General features: G+C 36.0%; 1 protein-coding gene across 1 annotated transcript; it reads right to left on the reverse strand.

The window, feature by feature from the left end:
• Positions 1–1,774: 1,774 nt before the first annotated feature.
• On the reverse strand, positions 1,775–15,900 carry LOC108279954 (beta-1,4-N-acetylgalactosaminyltransferase 3). The gene is made up of 20 exons (XM_017494639.3): positions 15,681–15,900; positions 14,011–14,048; positions 13,861–13,896; positions 13,662–13,757; positions 10,834–10,924; positions 10,579–10,679; positions 10,274–10,341; positions 10,083–10,158; positions 9,266–9,332; positions 8,308–8,442; positions 7,008–7,117; positions 6,209–6,312; positions 6,054–6,103; positions 5,760–5,946; positions 5,453–5,679; positions 4,684–4,837; positions 4,462–4,534; positions 4,104–4,257; positions 3,123–3,249; positions 1,775–2,882 (listed from the first exon to the last, which is right to left on the reverse strand). The coding sequence occupies exons 1-20, from the start codon at positions 15,826–15,828 to the stop codon at positions 2,789–2,791; spliced, it is 2,136 nt and encodes a 711-aa protein (XP_017350128.1). The 5' UTR covers positions 15,829–15,900; the 3' UTR covers positions 1,775–2,788.
• Between the last annotated feature and the right edge of the window lie 7,830 nt (positions 15,901–23,730).

Here is a 23,730-nt window from a genome sequence, read left to right on the forward strand (position 1 = left end):
AAACTTCTGCACAAGAACCTCGCAAGCTCCACAATATCATTGTTTCATTTCTTAACCTGCCAGCTCCTATTTTCAAGATTTTTCTCCTCTAGCAGCAGAAGAGAACCCATACCCAGTCCCACCACCTGCTCATTGTATCCCACTCCTTCCACAATGCTCCAGACCTCACAGCCCCCATCACTAATATCATTAAGACTTCCTAACATCTGGGCAAGCATCAAGGCTCTTATCTGTTCTGGCTCCTAGGTGGTGGAATGTACTTCTCCTAGATTCACTGGGTGTCTTCAAATGATGACTAAAGACTTACCTCTTCATGAAGTACTTAAATTAGCACTTTTTTAAAATAATAAATAATAATTATCGTGTTGTCTTGTGTGTTTTTCATACAGGACTACCCCCCAACAGAATTTTTAGACCGATAGTACTCTTAGTATGTGACCGAGTTACCCAGTATGAAGATATATTTATTGATAGACACTTTGAAGCACTTCTGTAAGTCACTATAGATAAGGATGTTTGCCAAATACTATAAATGTAAATGTAAGTGGTATCTTCTAGGATAAGCACTTCCCCATTTACAGAGGACGAACTCTCACTGACTGGTTTAATGATGTAAATGATATGCTGTGACCTTCAGAGTTAGCAGATCTCAACCCAGCTAAACACCTATCCAAGTTTTTGTAGTAAAGTCTTAGACAGCACCATCATAAAAACACCAATTGGGCGGTTATCTTTTGGAAGAATGGTGATCATTCCTCCAGCACACTTTCAGAGAGGTGTAGAATCTCTGCCAGGGTTCACTAAAGCTGTTCTGGCAGCAAACTGACACGTTTTTCCTAACATACGTCACCCGTCTTGATAAATTCATTATACAGTCTTCATCTCTACTGAAGCTACGTAATTACATAAAATACAAATGAACTGCGCCCTGGGTGGATTTACTGTGAGACCCATCCCAGTTTACACTGTACAGAGCAAGTTGTTGAACCTGATTTTAGGAATGAAAAGAAATTATATCTAAGGACAATCCAGAAATATCTAGTATACCTTAAGTTACTCACATCTTGTGTTTGACAGAGGATAGAGCAGGATTTATTTCTGTACAAAGAAGGCATAGATTACAGTTTAGAAGAAGGCAGGGTGCAATACAAGCCCTCATAGATATCTCACTCTATCAACCCAAACAAGCTAAATGGGATTTGATAATGTACTACTGCCTATTTAAGGATAAACAGATTTAACATGTTATGATAAACACGAGCATTGCGTCAAAGCATGACATCAGTGAGAACATTTATCAGAACTATGTAAAAGAATCAAGACAAAACTAAAAAAAATCAAGTTGGTTTCACATCAAACAAAACAAATCAGTCTACACAGTAGTGGTTACATTAATACTATTTTTAAGTAGTTGACCAGTAATTTAAAAAAGTAGTTGACTAGTTGTCTATTTTCATAGTTTTCTTTTGGTTTCTCCTAGTCAGAGGTAGGAAATTCCTGTCTGAGAGTTATAAGTTTCAGTCAAATGCAGCGTAAGATGTGAGTGAGTGCGTGAATATGTGTGTACATGGTGCCCTGCAACTAGAGTGCTGTATCCCAGCCCCATGGCCTGGGGTTTCTGGGATAGGAAGCAGATCCACCCTGGCCCTGATTAGGATAAAGCAGCTACTTAAAGTGAGAGTTATGTGTATTCAAGGTATCAGATCGTATATAAAGTTGAGGTCATAAATTTTAATTTACAAAATATTAATAAAAAAAAGAGGGATCATAAAAATTGCATTTTGTTTTTTATTTAATTCTGCCCCTAATAAGCTATTTCTCATAACAGTTGTTTACATATAGTCCACAAGACACAATAATAACTGAATTTACACAAATGAACCAGTTCAAAAGTTTACATACACTTGATTCTTAATACTGTGTGTTGTACCTGGATGATTAACAACTGGTTTTATGTTTTGTGATACATGTCCCTTGTTTGTCCTGAGCAGTCATGGCACATTATTTAGTTTTCCAGCATCTTCTGCACTTTCCAACAATGGCTATATGATGTTGAGATCCATCATACTATAGCCAACTGAGGGACTCATACACAATTACAAAAGGTGCAAAACATTCATTGACTCTTAAGAGGGCAAAACGATACATTAAGAACCAGGTGTAAAATGATTTAGTTTTCTGGGAAACATGTAAATATCTGATGTAGCTTCTGAAAGGCAGTAGTAAATGGAAAATCGTTAAACAAAATAACAACAATTTACACCCACTCTTAATGTACTGGGCTATTAGATAGACCATGGGTTAAAACTAATGATACATAAAAGGGTGTAGATGAATTACGAGAAGTGAGAAATGATGACAAGCATCCAGCAATGTAGCAGAAACATCTGAATGCAGAGTACACTTACTAAAGAATTCTAATGCTTAAGAATAAAGAAAGCATGCAGAAGTTATAATCAGGGTGGCTTTTGTGAAGAATCGGAAAGCTTTTTGGTCACAGTGTAATTCCAAGCCTCTTTTTATAGTTCTCATGCCATCATTATTATCCTAAAATGTGAAACGTGAAAAATGGCTAAAAAAAAGTAATATAAATATGAGTATATTTACCCAAATCTTATAGGACATTTACGTACAGTAGTACAGGATATGATGTAGAATGAGATAAAATGTTGCTCTGGATACGGACATCTGCCAAATGCCATAAATGTAAATGTACTGTACAAACTCTAAATACAATATTCACCATTGCCTATTGTCATAAGCCAGAACAGAAACAAGTGTCCAAGCTTCATTCCTTGTTCCACATGCCCCGTTTTGTATGGAAAAAGTGTGCAAAATTCCTCAGATGCAGTCGTTCCACTTCCAGCTTGTTCAGTAGGATTCTGAAGGTGAGATAAGAGGAATGGAGTTAGTGGATAGCAGCATGCAAGAGTAGGTAAAGAAGCATTGTGACTGATACAAGTGGTCATTTTTGTTTTCTGTTTTGATTTGGTTCCAGATTAGTCTCAACATTTCTTCCTTGTTTTGTCTGGGGCTTTTGTTTTATTATAATCATACTCTCTGAAAAACAGAAATGTCTTTGAATTGTGATCTTCCAAATGTCTTTAATAACCTGTACATACCTGTCCAGCAGCTCCCAGTCTTCTCCTCCCCACTTGTCTGTGTATTCTTTAATGTTCATGCCTCCAATTCTATCCATGTCTGATTTGTAAATCCCCACCAGACCATAGCCCTCAGTTTCCCAGAAACCTGCATCACACTAAAAATTTCAGGGTTGCATATTGGACATGAGCATTTAATATGCTGATAACATCCTGGAGACTCATTGTCCTACAGAGCTAGAGTTTGTCCATACTGCCAACACATGTGATCTGAAAAATCACATATCTACAATACCCTTCATAAGGTGTAAATGCAGAACAAATGAACAAGCTAAATACACAGCAGAAAATAAAAAAAAATACAACAACAATACCAAAAACGAAGAAAACGAACGGCATGTTTTCAGTTTGTTATCTACTCAACCTAGCAACAACAATTTAATGTGAAGTTACTTACATGTATTTTGCTATAGTAAGGAGTAACTGTTTTAATTTATTTATTTACCTGAATAACCTCACTTCCTTAGGGGAGTGTTCAGTGTTAATATACTCACATTAACGCCATGCAAAGTTTTCAGCATATCTAAAATAACCTTATTAATCTTATATTCCATCTCTCCAATTTCTGAGGTCCCTTAGGCTAAGGCGCACTGTACCTAATATGCAATAGCAATCGTCAATAAAGACCTGTCCTCTCTGTTTTTAAATGAACGTACTGTTTTAGATGTTGCTCCCTGCGTTTTAGCACATGCTGTGTATTTTGGGTATTCTGTTGCTTTTTCTGATTCGCTGTTGAGTATTTAGCTTGTTAATGTGTTTTGAACTTATGGGTCTTCATAAGTAGGTCTTCATAAGTATGGGTCTTCATAAGGATCTGGTATGATGAGAGTATAAAACTATATAGGGCAATGGACCACCAGGAGAATGCCAGATATAGATAATTTGCTTTAGTGTTATTGACTATTAGGTACTGCTGACTCTTTAATAGTGTAATATGAGTACCTGTGGGAACTTGTATTGTGGCTCCACAGTCCAGTCTCATCACAACGGGAGCATATGCCATTTTCCCCTGTACGCAGTGTTTACGCACATTGTCTATTATCGACGGAGGAAAGTGGATGTGCAGGTCACACATGAACAAAATACTGTTGTTATCCTGAAGGAAGAAATAAAAAAGTATGTATGTACATGTACAGTGCCCTCCACTAATATGTACATGGCTGTATATGCTGTATTTACAGAAATTAACCGTAAATGTATTGAGCAGACCCATCCATTCAGTACAATTGCCATACAAATTTATATAGTACATACAATATCCTTTTTGTAATTGTTACAGTGTAAAATCTTGCTTACGTACTTTAACAAGATCAACTCCAGATTGAATTCCTAGCGATTTGGCAAAACGTCCCCCCAGGCTCATAAACTGGTAGCTGTTCATGTGCCGGAAAATTGAACACATACACACAACATAAATTAAGCAAAGATTTTTTTTTTTTAAATAATAAAAAAGGACCTTCTTGTTTAGATATTCAAGATGAACAATTGTTGACATTTTTCTTTTAGTGAATAAAGACCATACCTTGGTAATATAGCATTTTTCAGTTCCTGCTCAATATCAATATCAGTGCTGTTGAAGTCTACAATGATGACATTGAAGTTTTTGTCTCCTGTTACTTGATACACTTTCTCCATTTCTCTGATGAAGTGCATAACCCATCTTCCCTGGTTTTTAACTGTTGGAGTGAAAGGTAAATGAATGTGACATGCATGCAAAATTTGAATATTTGAAGATTTTATGATTTGCTTAGTAAGAAAGTATCCTTGTCCAATCTAGTAAGGAAGGAGAATTTAGCGATTTAATGCAAAAATAGCAAATCCAGTACTATGGAACTGACAGCAGGTTTCTGCACTGTTCCTCCGGACAAAGACCAGAGGGTAAACATTGCTACTATTGTTCCTTAACAAGCAATGCAAACAGTTTTGCAATATTTTAAAACATTCCAAACATGCAATACTACAAGTGAAACAAATACTCCAGCAATGTACTGCAGCAAGTGATTCTACTTTTCTAATGTATACACACAAGGATTTCTGATATATGAAATTAAGTTATAATTTAATTATCGTATAGTTAATTAAGAAACAAATGTTCAGTGTTTTAGGGAAAAAGTTTCCAGGTTTTCCAATTAAAAAAATACCAAGATGATAAATAAAGCAAAATGACAAAATGTGTACATGACATTTGAGAAGCATTTGGGAATCACAAGATCAAGAAATCACATGATCTTTTGATTGAGAGTTAGAATAATTAAGTAGCAAGGGAGTACATAAAAAGCTTTATTTCTGACCTGTCAGAATAACATGGACTTTTACTTCTGGGTCCCATCCGAAGTCTACTGGGTTGCAGAGACCAGGTAATTCTGGATATCTCTTGTTATATGTGGTGTAAAAATATTTAGAGATCAGAACATTCTTCCCCTCTTTATCTTCCATCTCTATCTCCAGCAGGTAGCGACTGCCCACACCAGCCTTTGTCTTCTTCTCCACATTTATCACTCGTTTCAGGACCAGATCACTGCAAAAACATAAGTCAATTTCAGAAAAAACTACTTGTGGGCCATCTTCACAAGCCAAGGCAGTAGTGTGATCTTTTACCTGGTGTTCTTTTTTAACTGCAGTTGATTCCTGAAGGATTTAATTACAGGCATGACATCTTTTGGGGGCATTATGATATTTCCAGCTCTCTTGCAGGTGTGGACAACAAAATCACTCTGTTTTGAATGAAAATCCACCGGCTTTACATTGAAGACCTGCTTCCAGTTTGGCTTGTCCTTATCAGGCTCTGTTGGTTGGACAAATAAATCCAGTGTTAGTACACTGAGTGATTTATCCAATTAACTTAAGGTGAAAAACCATGAAAAACATTTTATCAAGTTATTAGTAAGTTACCTTCGTCATTTCCTGTTTGTTCAAATTTCAGATATGGACCAAACCCACCTCTGGAAAGGTAAACACAAGAACATTAGTAAATTACTGTACAGTAAACTTAGATGTACAGTACAGTGTACAGTATGTAACTAATATACACATTGTAAGTATATTACCCCTCCTCATATGCTTTATCCTTCTCGTAAAAGCATTTCTGAGCCTTAATGTCCTCATTAGCGAGCCTTGTGTAGTCATTTGGGTACACCGATGAGTAGCGAACCTTTAAAATCACAATTCATTATTTACCCATGATGAACTACATGTCTAACTGCTTTTCATCAGTATTAATAGAATCTTAGCGTTTGTGCCTCTGATTATTCAAACAATCTATATAATAATGATGCTGTATGATTGTTGTCTGTATTGTTTTTTTGTTAATACGTTGTTTATTTTCACATTTTAGAGAACCTCAGATGACTTTTTGGAACAATTTATATTGAAAGTCAGTTCTGTCCAGGTTTCCCACATTGAAAATCTTAACAATTTGACTGTACTCAATTGATTTTGTAAACTCATTCTCTCAATTTAACTGAGTAATGGGGTCTCCCAAAACTTGTACAGTCATGTGAAAAAATTTATTGGATGGCCAATCACATCAAAGGAAGACCAGAATGAGCTATTTTAATAAATCATTTTTTAGTTCAAAACACTTGAAATCTTAAGTTTATGTATTTTGTAGGTAAATAAGTTAAATGAACATTGATTTTTTTTTTATAGGTCCAACATGCAACATTTTAAGTAATGTTTAGTCATGATTACTTGATTGTTTAAGTAAAGACAACATTAGGGTTTAAATTCAAATATTTTCTTATGAATTATTCTTGCATGCTATTGAATCTCTTACTCTTAATTTCAAGAAAGCTTGGGTTAAAGTGCACTTCTTCACAGAAAAGACAGTAGCAAAACTATACTCACGTGATTTACACCATCATATCTCTCAATGGTAGAGTTCTCATATATGTAAATAGGGTAGTAATCACATTTAGGAAATATATTTTCCAAATGGGACTCCTGCAGCAGTGGTACTGGTGTATGTGTGTGTGTGAGAGAGATAGAGACAGAGAGAGAGATGAGATTAGATTAGATGAGGTTGGACCTGAAGCTTCTACTGTTGGGTTGAAATATTACAAGAAAAAAAAAAAAAAAAAAATATATATATATATATATATATATATATATATATATATATATATATATATATATATATATATATATATATATATGAATTCCTGTATTAAAGCAATCATTTACAAAAATACCAAATACTTTTTACATTATAAATATGCACATATTTAAATTTTCCCTTTTTTGGCTGCTTCCATATCAGAGTCATCACGGCGGGTCTCCCATCTACATATTGATTCTGGCACAAGTTTTATGCCGGATGCTCTTCCTGGTGCAACCCTCCCCAGTGGCTAGGGTTGATTCCCTGACCAGGAATCGAACATAGGCTGCGGCGATGCAAGTGCCACATGCTAGCACCACATGCTAGCCACTAGTCCACCAGGGAACCAAGAGTCATTTGAAAATACTTGGGGTGTATATTTTTCACAAAAATGTAAGTAAGTATATAAGTGTCACTTGCTCACAGCAATCATCAACTTTTATATTGTGATTTCATTGATAAAGTTCTATAGGTGGATCCTCACAATCCCAATTAGCCCCCCTTGTTTAAAAAAAAAAAATTTCAACGCAGTGTGCTTCCAGCAACCGTGCATCACAATCAGAAGAAAGTTAAACCACTTATCCTAGTTAGTGTAAATCCTTCTCAACCTGCTTATATAGAGGAAGTGTTGTGTAATCCACAAGTAGCACTTCCTGTGAAGTATGATGGCTGGTTAATCCATTCATTCTTCTTGAGTAACTGCTTTATCCTCATCAGACTCATGGTGGATTCAAAGCCTAACCCAAGAACACATGAGGCAATTTTTGGGCAATATAGTGTCATTAATCCACCAATCCACTTATCAGCATGTTTGTGGGATGTGGATGAAACTGGAGAACCCAACAGAAACCCACAGTAACACAGGGAGAACTCAATACAGACAGTTACCTGAGTTTAGGCTCAAACTGGGGACCATGGAGCTGTGAGGCAGCAACACAAATCTCTAACTGTGCTATACTCTGAATGGTCCATGGATACCTTTTGATGCAGACATATTGCACTGATATAGGTTTGCATTTGGAGATTTTGATGAAATCATTAATTACTCACTTTTATAGCTGGTGTCTCTTGGGTCTTCTTTGACCATGTCCACTTCAGAATTAGAGATGGGGTCAGGCCTCAACCTTTGACTAGCTGCTGTTTGGGGGATTATTATATTGTCCACTGCCAATAGAGAAGACTCATCTGCACACAGAAAATAAATTACTTGGCAGATTCATTTCACCAAAGTGATTTACAGAAGAAGTGAGAGAGAATGAGTGTTCAGTGTAGGCCCATGAATGTCTCTTTGGTTGTACTGGGATTTGAACTCATAAACTCACATAGAACCTGAACCATATGGTTAATACTGCCCAACTAGTACAGTACAACAGTTCCACTAATACGGACCTACATGAACATTTCTGCTTTGCGACCCATTATCTATGTTGGTAATCCTTAAATGTTTACAATTCATGTTAAAAACAATGTCAACCTCACTGACATTGGGTGTTCAACATAAAAACAATCTGTACTACTTTACATTAAGGTTCTTTTAACTAACGTTATTTGCTGCATTATTTAACATGATGGATGTTTTCTAAGGTTCACATTGGCCATTGTGGTAGCATGAACATTGGTTAATGTTAATTGTTTGGCTTATTTAGCTTATTACTTTAAGAAAAACATTAATTAATACAAGTGTTGGGTACTTTGTTATAATTACTTATGATGTATTATTGCTGAAATACCTAGTTTGTTCATGTTAACTAAGGAGTTAATAATATCCGTTAAGGGAGTGTTAATGTACTGAACTAGCAAAAAATTAATTTTTACTACTCAGTAGAAAATAACACATCAAAGCTGTCCTAATTGTTTTGAAAAACTGTGTTCAATTCAGTACTGAATTTCACTGTATGACACATTATACTCAAATGTACTGTATATTATGTGTATAGTATCATGTGGTACAGACAGATCACTGTATTGTGTTGTAATGAGAAACATTTTTCTAGTGCTAAAAATTTACCACTGTAAAGAGACAGATACTCCGAAGTAATAACTTCAAAATTGCTGTCCTCTTTGTTGAGACGCCACTGAAAATATGAAAAAATAGAAAGATTATTAGAAAGGCTTGTACATTACAGACAAGGCAAAAGCGTTCATTGCAGAATGAAAACCTACTTTGCTTACAGTTTAATATAATCTGCAAGATTATTGAGAACATTTCAACCTTGACTTTAGGAAAAGGTGTGGTTCATAGGATGAATGTCACAGATGTTTGAACCATTTGACATATAAATTCTACTATTTACTATGAATATACACATAATGAAATATGTGTAGTGGCTTGGGAAAATGATGGCTCTTTAAATAGTGAAATGGCTTTAAATGGTGAAACTGCTGGCTGGTTTCTCTTTTGTATACATAGTAAAGTTATAGCATTTTAAAATGATAATACTGACCATTTTGACAGTCAATATTTGATTAAATTTGAATTGAAATAAATTGATTAGGCTTATGCTCATTTCACTATGGCACATGACTATCCAACAAATTGATCAAAGCCTGAAATATATTTACTTTTCATGATGAGGTGCCAAATTATGTCATAGGTAGAAAAAAATATCAATTTTGGCAAATTTGTTTTTGCCAGCGTGAGAACCAACTGGTTTCCCCAGGCTACCACATACATACATATACATACACACACACACACACACACACACACACACACACACACACACACACACACACACACACACACACACACACACACACACAAACAATATAGTATATATCAATAATGAAAAAAAAATAATAATACAAATTAAACTGATTCATACTGCGATCTCCACATGATCCATTTCTTCACTTTGCTTGTAGATGATTTCAAAGTAATACTTTTGCTTTTTTGAGAGCCTGAAGAGAGGGATTATATCAGAATCAAACAGTTCACAGCAAAATCAATGAAGTAATGGTCTTGATTTCCATTTTAAATAAGAAAAAAAAAACATTCAGAAAATATGTTACTTACGCTACAGGCTCAGATATCTGAGATGCAAATTTCTCATATTCCCCTGGTGCGGCCCATTCATTTCCTGCCTGACCAACAGTACACCGTGGCAATAAGGCATGCGATACTTCACATACTAATACATTTTAGTGTATATTATGTCTAATAATTGCTTGTAGACACAATCATTCATATATGTTATTCTATATATACTTTATTGCTTGGATTTATGATAATTACATACTGTATTTTATTATTGTAATATGGTGGATTTCTGAATTTGATGGAGTAGTCATTTAGATCAGTAATAGACCATTCATTCTTACCTTGCCAAGGTAAGCCATAAGTTTGAGATTTTTGGTGCTTTCATTTGAACTCAGCCAGAACTCCGAGTTATCGTCAGAAGCAATGGCAAAAATGTATTCTCCTGGTAAAGAGCAACCAGATGATATTAGAGCCAGCACTGCCTCACATTAGAGTTGTTGTCGGGTATAAAAAAATGTAGCCTGAATATTAAGCTGAATGTTTCAGTTTGAAACCAGTCCATAACATTTTACTGGATTTTCCAAAGCAGTACACACCACTTATTACAGGATGAATGTATCCAAATATTCTCAGCCCATAGTTTTCCCATCCAGGATAGACAGCAAGCCTTTTGATTGTGGTACGTGACTGAAATCATAAAACACATTGTACATTTGAGATACTAGTAGATCTATGTCTTCAAAACATATTTAATTACTGATAAATGTTGCATATTTGAATAAAAAATAACCATGAATTACTCTATAGAAATGCATTAAAGAATTGCATTAAAATCAAAATCTCAAGAACTGAAAGGACTGAATATAATTGTGTAAACTTAAAGTAAGTTGTAGGTATAGTAGATGAATGCTTGGTCAGCTGATTCTTCGAACCAAGGACATGTTTTCTTTACAAAGTAGCAGGGTAAATTAAAAAAAGACACTGGAATTATTTTAATTTGATTGTGATTAAATAGCTTAGATCCCGTGCACACATTGTGATTGCCCCTATTTAGTATCCCATTGCTTCATTATGTTCTGTGCATAATACATTTTTTTTATAAATAAATAAATAAAATAAAAATTGTAGAAAAATTGTAGGATGTGCTGGATCACGTGCTATTTTACAAGCTTATGAATAATGAAGGTGGAAGCCATACTGTTAATTTATACAAAAGTGCGTGATGCATGTGATGTTATAATTAGAACTACGACTATTAATGCAGCAATGTGTTGTAGATATAGCCTATTAGACTCCCATTAGATGTTTATTTCAATGTTTGCCATCTACTCATTCATACATCATCATATTAGTATTTTTTTTTAAAATTATTTTTAAATTGTCACAAACACAGACAAGTGTTTGTGTTTAAAGGCAGTAACCTAGGCACTATTGAAAACCCAGTCCCCTCTGAAAGTACTGGAAAAGCAAGGCCAGTTCTTTTCAGTTCATTTGGGTTTGAGATGAAAAGATGAATATGAGCTTTCATTTCCCGATATTTACATTTAGATATGTTAAACAGCTTAGGACATGGCATCTTTGGTGGAAGACCACCCAATTTTTAAGTGAGCAAAAGTATAGGAACAGATAATCTTAAAGAAGATTCAAGTAAATAACACTTAATATTTGTTTGCTTATCCCTTGCTTGTAATAACTGCATCAAACCAGCAACTCACTGACCACTGTGATGCGTTTTCAGGCTTGTACCACAGCTTATTTCAGTTGTTGTTTGTTTCAAGGGGGTTCACCCTTCAGTCTCCTCTTCAGGAGGTGCTGCTCAATGCTGCTCAATTAGGTTAAGGTCTGATGATTGACTTGACCACTCTAAAATGTTACACTTTTCCCTTCCATGAAGTCCTTTGTTATGTTGTCACTGTGTTTCGGGTCATTGTCTTGCTGCATGATGAAATTCCTCGCAATTAGATTGGATGCATTTCTCTGTAAATTGGCAGACAAAATGTTTCTTTAGACTTCAGAATGAATTCTGCTGCTACCATCATGAGTTACATCATCGATAAATATTAGTGACCCTGTTCCAGAAGCAGCCATGCAAGCCCAAGCCATGGCACTACCTCCATCATGTTTCTCAGATGAGCTTATATGTTTTGGATCATGAGCAGGTCCTTTCTTTCACCACACTTTGGCCTTTACATCACTTTGGTAGAGGTTAATCTTGGTTCCAGAACTTTTGTGGCTCAACGTTGTATTTCTTTGTGAATTCCAATCTGGCTTTCTGATTCTTAATGCAGATTTATGGTTTGCATCTTGTGGTATGGCCTCTATATTTCTGCTCTCAAAGTCTTCTTCAGATAGTAGATTGTGATACCTTCACCACTGCCCTGTGGAGGTTTGTTGGTGATTTCACTGCTCTTTTTGGGTTTTTATTGACAGCTCTCACAATAATTTTGTCATCAACTGCTGTTGTTTTCCTTGGCCGACCTGTTAGATACCTGGTTGTTAGTACACCAGTGGTTTATTTCATTCTAAGGACATTCCAAATTGGGGGACATGGTGGCTTAGTGGTTATCACGTTCGCCTCACAGGTCCGGGGTTCGATTCCTGCCGGGGCCATGTATGTGCGGCATTTGCATGTTCTGCCCGTGCTGCGAGGGTTTCCTCCGGGTACTCTGGTTTTCTCCCCCAGTCCAAAGACATGCATGGTAGTCTGATTGGCGTGTCTAAAGTGTCCGTAGTGTATGAATGGGTGTGTGAATGTGTATGTGATTGTGCCCTGTGATGGACTGGCACCCTGTCCAGGGTGTACCCCGCCTTGTGCCCGATGCTCCCTGGGATAGACTCCAGGTTCCCCCGCGACCCTGAAGAAGGAGTAAGCGGTAGAAGATGGATGGATGGATGGACATTCCAAATTGTTGCACTGGCTATGCCCAAATCTTGTCCAATGGCTCTGTTAGAGTTTCCCTATTTTCTCAGCTTGCTTCTCTTCCATAGACTGCTCTCTGTCTTCATGTTGGTTTATCATTTTTAACAACACATGTAGTCCTAACAGGCAAAGCCCACATCACTAATCAAGAGTAGACATTCAGTACTATTAAATGCTTAAACACTCAATATAACAGGGCACACCTGGGTAGAAAGATGTGTTTATCAGAAAATGAACGCTGAAATTCTGACCTTTGTCTCACATTCATCTTCTGATCTCAAATCCAAATGTCTTTAGTGTATAGCAAAAACAACAGAATTGGCTATGTTGTTCCAATACTTTTGGAAGGGAGTGTACATATTACTCCTTACAAAATTGATCAAAAGAAACCCAAAGATGTTCTCAGTAAAAAAAAAAAAAAAAAAAAAAAGTTATACTGCCCTACAAATCTGTCATACAGCAGTAAAATCACAAATTGTATGTTTGTGTGTGTGTGTCACTAACATGGGGGAACAGAGGAAACAATTCGTCCTTCCTTAGTTGATCCACAGATCCTCCACACCAGTCTTCAAAGATGTGCATGTTCACTTGACCCAGAAACTGTTCACATAAAAAGTTTGCATCAGTTCAAATGTCATCTTTAAATCAACCACGAGCATCAAATTTCTATGAAAAGAAGAGAATATAGGTGGAGTTTCTGCACCTCAGGTTTCCATTTTGGCAGTCTATTTTGTATCATCTGAGAGAGGAGAATTATGAGGTTGAAATCATTGGAATAATGGAGAATATGATATTTATAAATAGAAATGTATAAAACAAATGTATTTATTAAAAAAAATAAAATAAATCTCACCTCCATTGACTGCAAATCTTCAGAAGTGTCCCAGAAATCTGAAACACAAATGGCTTTATGTTGGCATTTCCTGATATGGGGGGAAGGAAGTTTTTCGACCATGTTTAGCAATTGTAGCCCCTTTCTTTATTCGTTTGTTTACATTCTTACAATCGTCTGTTCTTACGATCAAAATACGCATCTACTGCGATTCCTCCACAGAAGTAAAGGGTCACAACAACATCTCTGGATAACGTGAAGACACAATAACAACATAAATCTGTCAGAAGGGCCCCCACACATTTATTTTGCCTGGGGTTGCCACATAATCTAAGATCACCCCTGGTGCTGAGACTGAAAAGAGCTTTTTATTACTACCAATATTTTGTGATAAATATACACTCATAAAACCACAAAAGTCATAATTGATGACCAATATATTAATCACTGATGTATGGGTTCCTAAATACATTTTAAATCATACAGATTCTTTAACTAAAATTGGCTAAACTTTTAAAACAACTTTTAATGCAAGCATTTAAAACTGTTACATGTGTGAAGAATGGAAGGAGTCATGACTAAAGTGCTACTACTCAGAAAGCCTATTTTTAAGCTCCTGTAGGAATAATCATTTTATATAATGATATTTTAATACATACTGAAATGCATAGCTTTACACTATTAATATAGTATTGGGTATAAATTTAGACTATATGTTTCTAGACCTAAGTTATAAAAGTAAGGTTAGGTCACAATCTAAGGAAGAACAACTCATTCAGTCATCTCAACTGCAGTAATTAAAAGATAATTTTCTGTGCGGCATGCATATAATAACTGTGCAATCATAATGCTATGCCAATTATTTAGGACACACAGGGAATTAATTAGGACGGGTTTTACTACTTTAACTTCACACAACCACCGCAGCAGGAAGCATGCTGTAGTTTTGCTGCTTCAATACAGACATTTCAAACTTTGTTATTTAAGTTAGCAGTTTAATTACAGCAGACCTGCAAACCATAAAGAGGAATAACGCATAATGGTTCCACATAGCCATCATTTTTCACTGTTCATCTGCTGCTTAAACTGTATATAAATATATATACAGTATATACATATATATATATATATATATATATATATATATATATATATATATATATATATATATATATATATATATACAGGGTCACGGGGAAACGTGGAGCCTATCCCAGGGAGCATCGGGCACAAGGCAGGGTACACCCTGGACAGGGTACATATATACACACATATATATATAGATTGTTAGATATAGTAACATCAATTTTATAGCAGTTTTGCAATAGACATTGTCTCAAAGCAGCTTTACAGAAACATATAAACACAGGATACAGATTTTAAATGTGTGAATTTATCCTAATTGAGCGAGCCGGTCGCGGCAGTGGTGAGGAAAAATTCCCTAAGATGTTAAGAGGAAGAAACCTTGAGAGGAACCAGACTCAGAAGGGAACCCATCCTCATCTGGGTAACAACAGGTAGTGTGAAAGTAAAGGAAACTTCGCTATGGTTTTATTTGAAGTCTGTTTGTTGAACTAGTCCACTGTTCAAAGGAGACCCGAGTGCAAGTTTATATATATATATATATATATATATATATATATATATATATATATATATATATATATATATATATAAAATGTACTACTCACCAGAATTGGTAAGCGTTTTGTTTCCATCCCAATAAGCTCCAAAATATCCGAAAACAATCAACGTTACAATGAGTACAAACAATGTTCTGAGAACTCCCAACTTTCCAAAGCTGAAAAATGCTCTCAAATGGACAAGTTGAGTCATCATATTCAGAGATTTAAAATGATCTCAGTGCACAGAGCAAGAACACTAATGTGTTAGGCCATAATGCAGCACTATATCTCCCAGATTGTGGCATTATATAATAACTGAAGTTTAGCAAACCACGCCTGAAGATCCACCTTCTTCTTTGTTAACAAAATCCTGGTCAATTAAAGAGGGTGTGGTCTGTGCTGATAAAATTTAAACATGTTCTTGAGGACCATACCAGCTGAACAAAACACCACACATAATCGCGTGCAAAGAAAAAAGTGAATAAAATTGCAGCGGCCCCAAAAACCGATTTGCAGTGAAAATAGAGTGTACTTAAGAATAGCTTTTAAAATAGGCCAGTGATCCTCAGTGTAATTTGGTTCTGTCAGAATTCAGGACACACCTAAACCAGTTGATCAGCATTTCTTTATTGTCTTTTGATGGGGTTGGCCCTGAAATTGCCTGCAATTTTCAAACACATGATTAAATACGTCAGATTTAGAGGGGTGTGTTACTGTAAATACTGTAGCACTAAACATAACATTAAGTGTGAAACTAGATGCCTTGTTAATATTGATATATTTGATATATACTTATATGTTTGATCAGCAAAGGTCTTCCACTGCCAAAAGGACTGGTGCAAAAAAAAAAAAAAAATTCTGGGCTCTGTCCAAATCTCCACATGCTTTATAACTGTATAGCTTTTAACCTGGCTTAGCTCCATGGACCCCTTGGTTGAGCTTACATGACTGTCACCCTCAAAGTCTCCCAGTCTTAAGTACTCAGAAAGGCACACATAGTCAAATCAAGTGCTAAATAACCAGATATTTTTGCCATGAGCAAGCTGGAAAAAAAAACCCCATAATATTCCACGAGAAATAAAATTATATTTGGAAGTCTATAAAAAAAAAAAATCACCTTAATATTGTTGTGGCCTGAGCTTTGCAGTAAGAGCTGTGCGTCTTATTGTTTAGCTTCTGTGATTTGTTTCTCTGTGTGATCCCCACAGTTTTCCAGTTAAGGTCTGTGGGATGATTGTATTGAATGCTGAGCTGAAGTCAATGAACAGCATTCTGACATATGAATCTTTCTTTTCCAAGTGTGAGAGGGCCAGGTGAATTGGGAATGTGACTGAATCATCTGTGTAGCAGTTAGATGTGTATGAATATTGTTGAGGGTCCAGTGTGAATGGGATGAGTGCTTTGATGTGATCCATAATGAGTCATTCAAAACACTTCAGGATCTCAGGGCTGAGTACAACAGTCACTGAGGGTGATGGAAGTGGATTTGAAGCACACAGGGACGACCACCTGCTTAAAGGAAATGTTGGAGATGTGTGTAAAAACATTTGCTAGTTGGTGGGCACATTCCTTGATTACGTAACCTGGGATGCCGTCTGGTCTGCCGTCTTTGTGGGGGTTCACCCTGAGAAGGGTCCTCCTAACATTGCTCATAGAAACAAACAGCACTTAGTCACCTGGTGGACGGGTAGATTTTAACACCTTCTTAGAATTAATTCAATGTGTCTGGTAGAGAGGTGTCATTGGTAAAGATGAGGTGATTTTTCTGCATTTCGTCAGTAACAAGTTGCATCACAACACCCCCTGTGGGACGTCGTTATTGAAGTGTTCTTTTATTCTGGAGGCATATGAGTTTTTGGCTTCTTTATGCCATGGGTGAGATTAATCCTGCTTCTCTAAGTGTTGCTCTGTCACCTTATCTGAAGGCTTCATCACAGGCTTTGAGCAGTGAGTGGACTTTAGCATTTAGCCAGAGCCTCTGGTTGGAACGTTTGGTGATTGTCCCGCCCATTTCCCATCATTGGTTGTTGAAGGATAAGCCAACATCAAGATCAGAGAGCTGTCAATAGGAGAAAAGCAAGCCATTCTGAAGGTGAGAATAGAGGGAAAATCAATCAAAGGCATTGCACAAACACTGGGCATCCCCTGGTGGACAACAACTGCTCCTCTGTCTTCCCTGGCAACCGCTTCAGCACCACTGCCTCTTTGATGCTGCGATCCTCCCACAGCGGCAAGGGCTCTCTGACAGCATGTCCCTCCTTCTTCCCGGGTTTCGGCACCACTGTAACAAGGAGGAGGCGGGAACCGGCTGAATGTAAACATAATTTTTAATCATAAACAGACCATAAAACACAACAGAAACACACAAACACAACTCAAACATAAAGCACACATGCATATCTCTCTTCCCCTCTGGTGCTTCCAGCCACTCCTTTATTGCTCTATTTAGGTCAGGAGTGAGCTAGTTAACCTCTTACAAGGTGTACTCTAGAATTACAGGCATTGATATTAATGCCCATCATCCAGTGTTCAGTATGAAATGATCCTAATATGCAGTAGATGCCATAAACATGCTTGTGGTATTCATTTACTGTATGAGTATTTAAGTATAGATATTAATTTTAAAAATAAAGGAATAATTATTTTTAAATAAAAATATAGACAAAGTATAATGAAAAGGTATTAAATATAAGCCTTAGAAGTTCTGTGATGCCTGCCCCATTTGATACTGTAATGAGGGAACTGATGAGTACATCACAAAGAGACTAGGTGGCATGGCACAAAGGCATAGCAGTGAATAGGAAAAAAATAAAACATCGTATAGTACACGTTTCTGTACTTATTTGTGGAAAGCAACAATTACAGGAAACCAAAGCACAGGAAAAAATATCTCAACTAAGTGTGATAATGTACTTTCAAATGGCCACTTAGTTTATATTAAGAATGTACTGTATCATTGTGAGGCATGTTCCATGAATTGCACTTACAAACACATACAAAAATGCCCATAAAACAATCCTTTTAAAAGTACATTTCTATGCTTTTTTGTTGTGTTTTATTATGCAATTATTATTATTAATAAGATTATAATTTATCAGTTATAACAAGCAGTCTTTTTTGGTCTATTTTATTAAAGGTAATTCTCAATCTTACCACATGATGGAGAAAGAGATTTGGGATAGGACTAGAACTCAATGTCAGATTTTCAAGGTCTACTACTTTAATAATGCTCATAACAATAGTTCATAACTATTAAAAAAAATTGTGTCTATAGAGAAAAATGTGAGAAACTGTGACTAAATTTAGCATCGAGCTAGCCTACCCTAACTCGGAGCCTCAGATAAGATACAGAACCAGAGAGTTATAGAATAACCTTAGTCCATATTTCACAGCCAACATAAACACGTCACTAGTAGAAGGGTTCCCACTCCAAGTCAAATGTAAAATTCCATGACTTTTCCCTGACTTTACCTGACCAATATCTTGAATTTCCATGACCTACTGTACAAAGAATGGTATTGCCTGGCTACTGAGCAGAAAAAAACTTACTATTCTAACCCATTAAATCCGTAAGCTCTATTTCCTGGTTAACAGACACTTTCAGTGCAAAACTTAGTTTTCATTGCTTAAAAAGAACATATACTTATCTCATGACTAGTCTTTACACCTCATAAACAAAATGGTCCTAATAAAACAAAACATATTTCTTTAATGGAGATAAAATCAATTCATTTACAAGGTACTGTAAATAATTTTAAGTACATTTTAACCCATAACACCGGGTCACATTCAGCAAATGAGCACACTGTAAAAAAAAAAAAAAAAGAAAAAGAAAAGAGTGATTATCTCTCTGTCATATATATATATATATATATATATATATATATATATATATATATATATATATATATATATATATATATATATATGTATATATATATATATATATATATATGTATATATATATATATATATGTATGTATATATATATATATATATATATATATATATATATATATATATATATATATATATATATATATATATATATATATATATTTATATATATATATATATATATATATATATATATGTATGTATATATACAGTGCATCCGAAAAGTATTCACAGCGCTTCACTTTTTCCACATTTGGTTATGTTACATTGAAATCTTTGCAAATTTATTAAAAATAGAAAACAAAAAAAAAACACATGTACATAAGTATTCACAGCCTTTGCTCAATGCTTTGTTGAAGCACCCTTGGAACCAATTACAGCCTCAAGTCTTTTTGAGTATGATGCTACAAGCTTGGCACTATTTTTGGGCAGTTTCTCCCTTTCTTCTTTGCAGGACCTCTCAAGCTCCATCAGGTTGGTTGGGGAGCATCGGTGCACAGCCATTTTCAGATCTCTCCAGAGATGTTCAATCGGGTTCAAGTCTGGGCTCCGACTGGGCCACTCAAGGACATTCACAGAGTTGTCCTGTAGCTACTCCTTTGTTATCTTGGCTGTGTGCTTAGGGTCGTTGTCCTTTTGGAAGATGAACCTTCACCCCAGTCTGAGGTCCAGAGCCCTCTGGAGCAGGTTTTCATCAAGGATGTCTCTGTAAATTGCTGCATTCATCTTTCCCTCGATCCTGACTAGTCTCCCAGTTCCTGCCGCTGAAAAACATCCCCACAGCATGATACATCCACCACCATGCTTCGCTGTAGGGATGGTATTGGCCAGGTGATGAGTGGTGCCTGGTTTCCTCCAGACATGACGCTTGCCATTCAGGCCATCAGACCAGAGAATTTTGTTTCTCATGGTCGGAGAGTCCTTCAGGTGCCTTTTGTCAAACTCCAGGCGAGCTATCATGTGCCTTTTACTGAGGAGTGGCTTCCGTCTGGCCACTCTACCATATAGGCCTGATTGGTGGAGTGCTTCAAAGATGGTTGTTCTTCTGGAAGGTTCTCCTCTCTCCACAGAGACACGCTGGAGCTCTGTCAGAGTGACCATCTGGTTTTTGGTCACCTCCCTGACTAAGGCCCTTCTCCCCCGATCGCTCAGTTTGGCTGGGCGGCCAGCTCTAGGAAGAGTCCTGGTGGTTCCAAACTTCTTCCATTTACGGATGATGGAGGCCACTGTCCAATTTATATCATTGTCCCTCACACAGAAGTACCTGATTTTGTCCAAAAGTCTCCCTGTCAAATCCTTAATGAAGTACATGCTCCTACTACTTAGATTTAAAGTATTGTGTAGCTTGTCCCTACACATCTTCCAAAGCCTCTCATACTCCATAATACTTGTATTACTTGTCCATCTTAAATTTGCACTATTTCTATTTTAAAACAACACTGCGTGGGGGAAAGGTACTATATAAAGAAAATAAATAATTATTATTCAGCACACAGCTAGAATAGACTGAAAATGATTGTGCGGATAAGAATCTGGGTAGGCAATGCAGGGATTATCCTCCTATTATCACAGATGCAGAAAGCCATTTGACCGGGGTTATCCAGAATCCACAGGTGGACAAAGTCCAGTTTAATCTTTATATCCTTGTGGACAGATGAAAAGGCATTGTAGAGCTTGCTAACTCACGCACACTGTTATCTATTAATTCCTTGCATTTATTCTTGTAATCTCCCTTTCCTCATTGTTCCCTTTTCTTTAATCACCTAACACAGCAGATGAGAATGCCAAGCTGTAGCTATGGAAACAAGGTGACCAGGAGTTCCCTTACCCCATGTACAGAGTGAAATTTCATTCTACAAGTGAGAAGCAAATATAAATAAAACAATAAATCAGTGGATTAGCAGGAATGGATGACATTACATTACATTATATTACATTATGTGATGAATGAAAAAATAAAATATGCTTTTCATTAAAACTTTTTTAATGAAGTTTAACTTTTTAGCTTTTCCCAGCATTTATTGATATTGGTGAGAAAGCGAGAGCTCGAAAATGAGAATGATTACCACTTATGACTTTGTAAGGGCACAGAATTGTTTATTAAATACATATCAAATGTGCCAAAGGCCATATACACTTTTGAATTAGTAAATAAGGTTGGTTAAAACACTGGTTTGTCTCCTGGATATTTCATCATTGTAATCAAACACAGTCATCATTACAGCAATATGCTTTAGATAGTTCAGTGTAAATGTTATATTTCATCTTCAAACTAATATTATAAGCATTTAGTAAGGGTGGTACTGTAAGTGCTGAACAAGTCCATAACTGATTTTATAGAGAAAATGACAAAGTAATGCATCACAGGTTACTGATTGCTTGCTTACTAATGCCAGTCATTTTATATATTACACAGTACAGAACTAATTATCACATTATAATTAGAATGACAGTTGCATTTCATTTAGCAGTACATGAAAAGAAAATGGTTTTTAAATAAAAAAATAAATAATTCTAATAATTATATTGATTTTCAAGACAAATTGAACCTGTGAGTGCTGAATGTTGCAATTAATTACCTTCTTACATTCTTACAAGACTGTTGAGAATAAATATCTATATTTAAACCCAATGAATTGTGTTTTTTCCCCCTTCAATTTCAATAATTCAACAGTACATGGGTTCCCTCTGAGTCTGGTTCCTCTCAAGGTTTCTTCCTATTAACATCTTTTTTCCTTGCTACCATCGCCACTGGCTAGCTCAATGGGGTTAAATCCACACACTTAAAATCTGTATCCTCTGTTTATATATCTCTACAAAGCCGCTTTGAGACAATGACCGTTGTAAAAAGCGCTTTACAAATAACAGTGAACTGAACTTAATATATACAGGTGTATTTAAAAAAAATTTGAATATCATGGGAAAAGTTTTTTTTTCCATAATTTAATTAAAAGTGGAATTTTCATATATACTAGATTGTTTTAATCATGATGATTACAGCTATAATCATGGAAATCAAAAAATCGAGTGTTTTTAAATATTTTAAATAGCTATCACCAATGTGAAAACTAATTGCCCCCTTAAACTTTAAATCTGGTTGTGCCACCTTTAGCAGAAATAACTGCGACCAAACACTTCTAATAACTGGAGATCAGACTTTCACTTACTCCTAGGACTAGGATTTACTCCTATGCTTTGGATGATTGTCTTGCAATGATCCAGTTGAACTTGAGTTTCAATTTACATACTGAAGACCGGACACTCTCCTTTAGGATTTTCAGTTCCACTTTCGACTCATCAGTTCACAGAACATTCTTCCAAAAGGTTTGAAGATCATTAAGGTGTGTTTTGACAAAATTCAGATGAGCCTTAATGTTCTTCTGGGTTAGCAGAACTCTTCCATGGATGCCATTTGTGCCCCGTGTCTTTCTGATAGTGGAGTCATGAATAGTGACCTTTACTGATGCAAAAGAGGCCTGTAGCTTCTTTGATGTTGTCCTTGGATCTTTTGTGACTTCCTAGATGAGTAGTTGTTGTGCTCTTGGAGGAATTTTGGAAGGTTGGCCACTTCTGAGAAGGTTCACGTCTGTGCCGAGTTTTTCCATTTGGAGATAATGACTCTCACTGTGGTTTTTTGGAGTCCCAGAGCCTTTGAAATAGCTTTGTAAACCTTCACAGACTAATGTATTTCAATCACCTACTTCCTCACCATTTCTGGAATTTCTTTATATTTTGGCAGAGTGTGTTACTGCGTAAGACCTTTTAACCAACTTCATGCTGTCAAAATCTATTTAAGTGCTGATTTGATTGAACAGGGTTTGCAGTAATCAGGCCTGGTTGTGTCTAGTCCAGCTGAACCACATTATGAATGCAGTTTCATAGGGTTTGGGGAATTAGTAACTACGGGGGCAAATACATTTTTGCACAGGCCTGGTATTGGATAATGTTTCTGCTTACTAAATAACATTATCATTTAAAAACCTGCCTTTGTTTTATCATAAATTTTGTTTTAATTTCTGAAACAATTTAACATGAGATATTTACAAAAACAGAAGAAATCATACTTTTTCACAGCACTATATGTGGGTCTTCCCCAAACTTTTGCCACAAAGTTGGAAGCACACAGTTGACTAGAATGTCTTTGTATGCTGTATTATTAAGTTTTTCCTTCACTGAAACTAAGGGGCTAGAAAAAGTTCCATTATAACAATGTCCCTGT

The sequence above is a fragment of the Ictalurus punctatus genome, chromosome 19, assembly GCF_001660625.3.
Source record: "Ictalurus punctatus breed USDA103 chromosome 19, Coco_2.0, whole genome shotgun sequence".
Classification (NCBI taxonomy): Eukaryota; Metazoa; Chordata; class Actinopteri; order Siluriformes; family Ictaluridae; genus Ictalurus; species Ictalurus punctatus.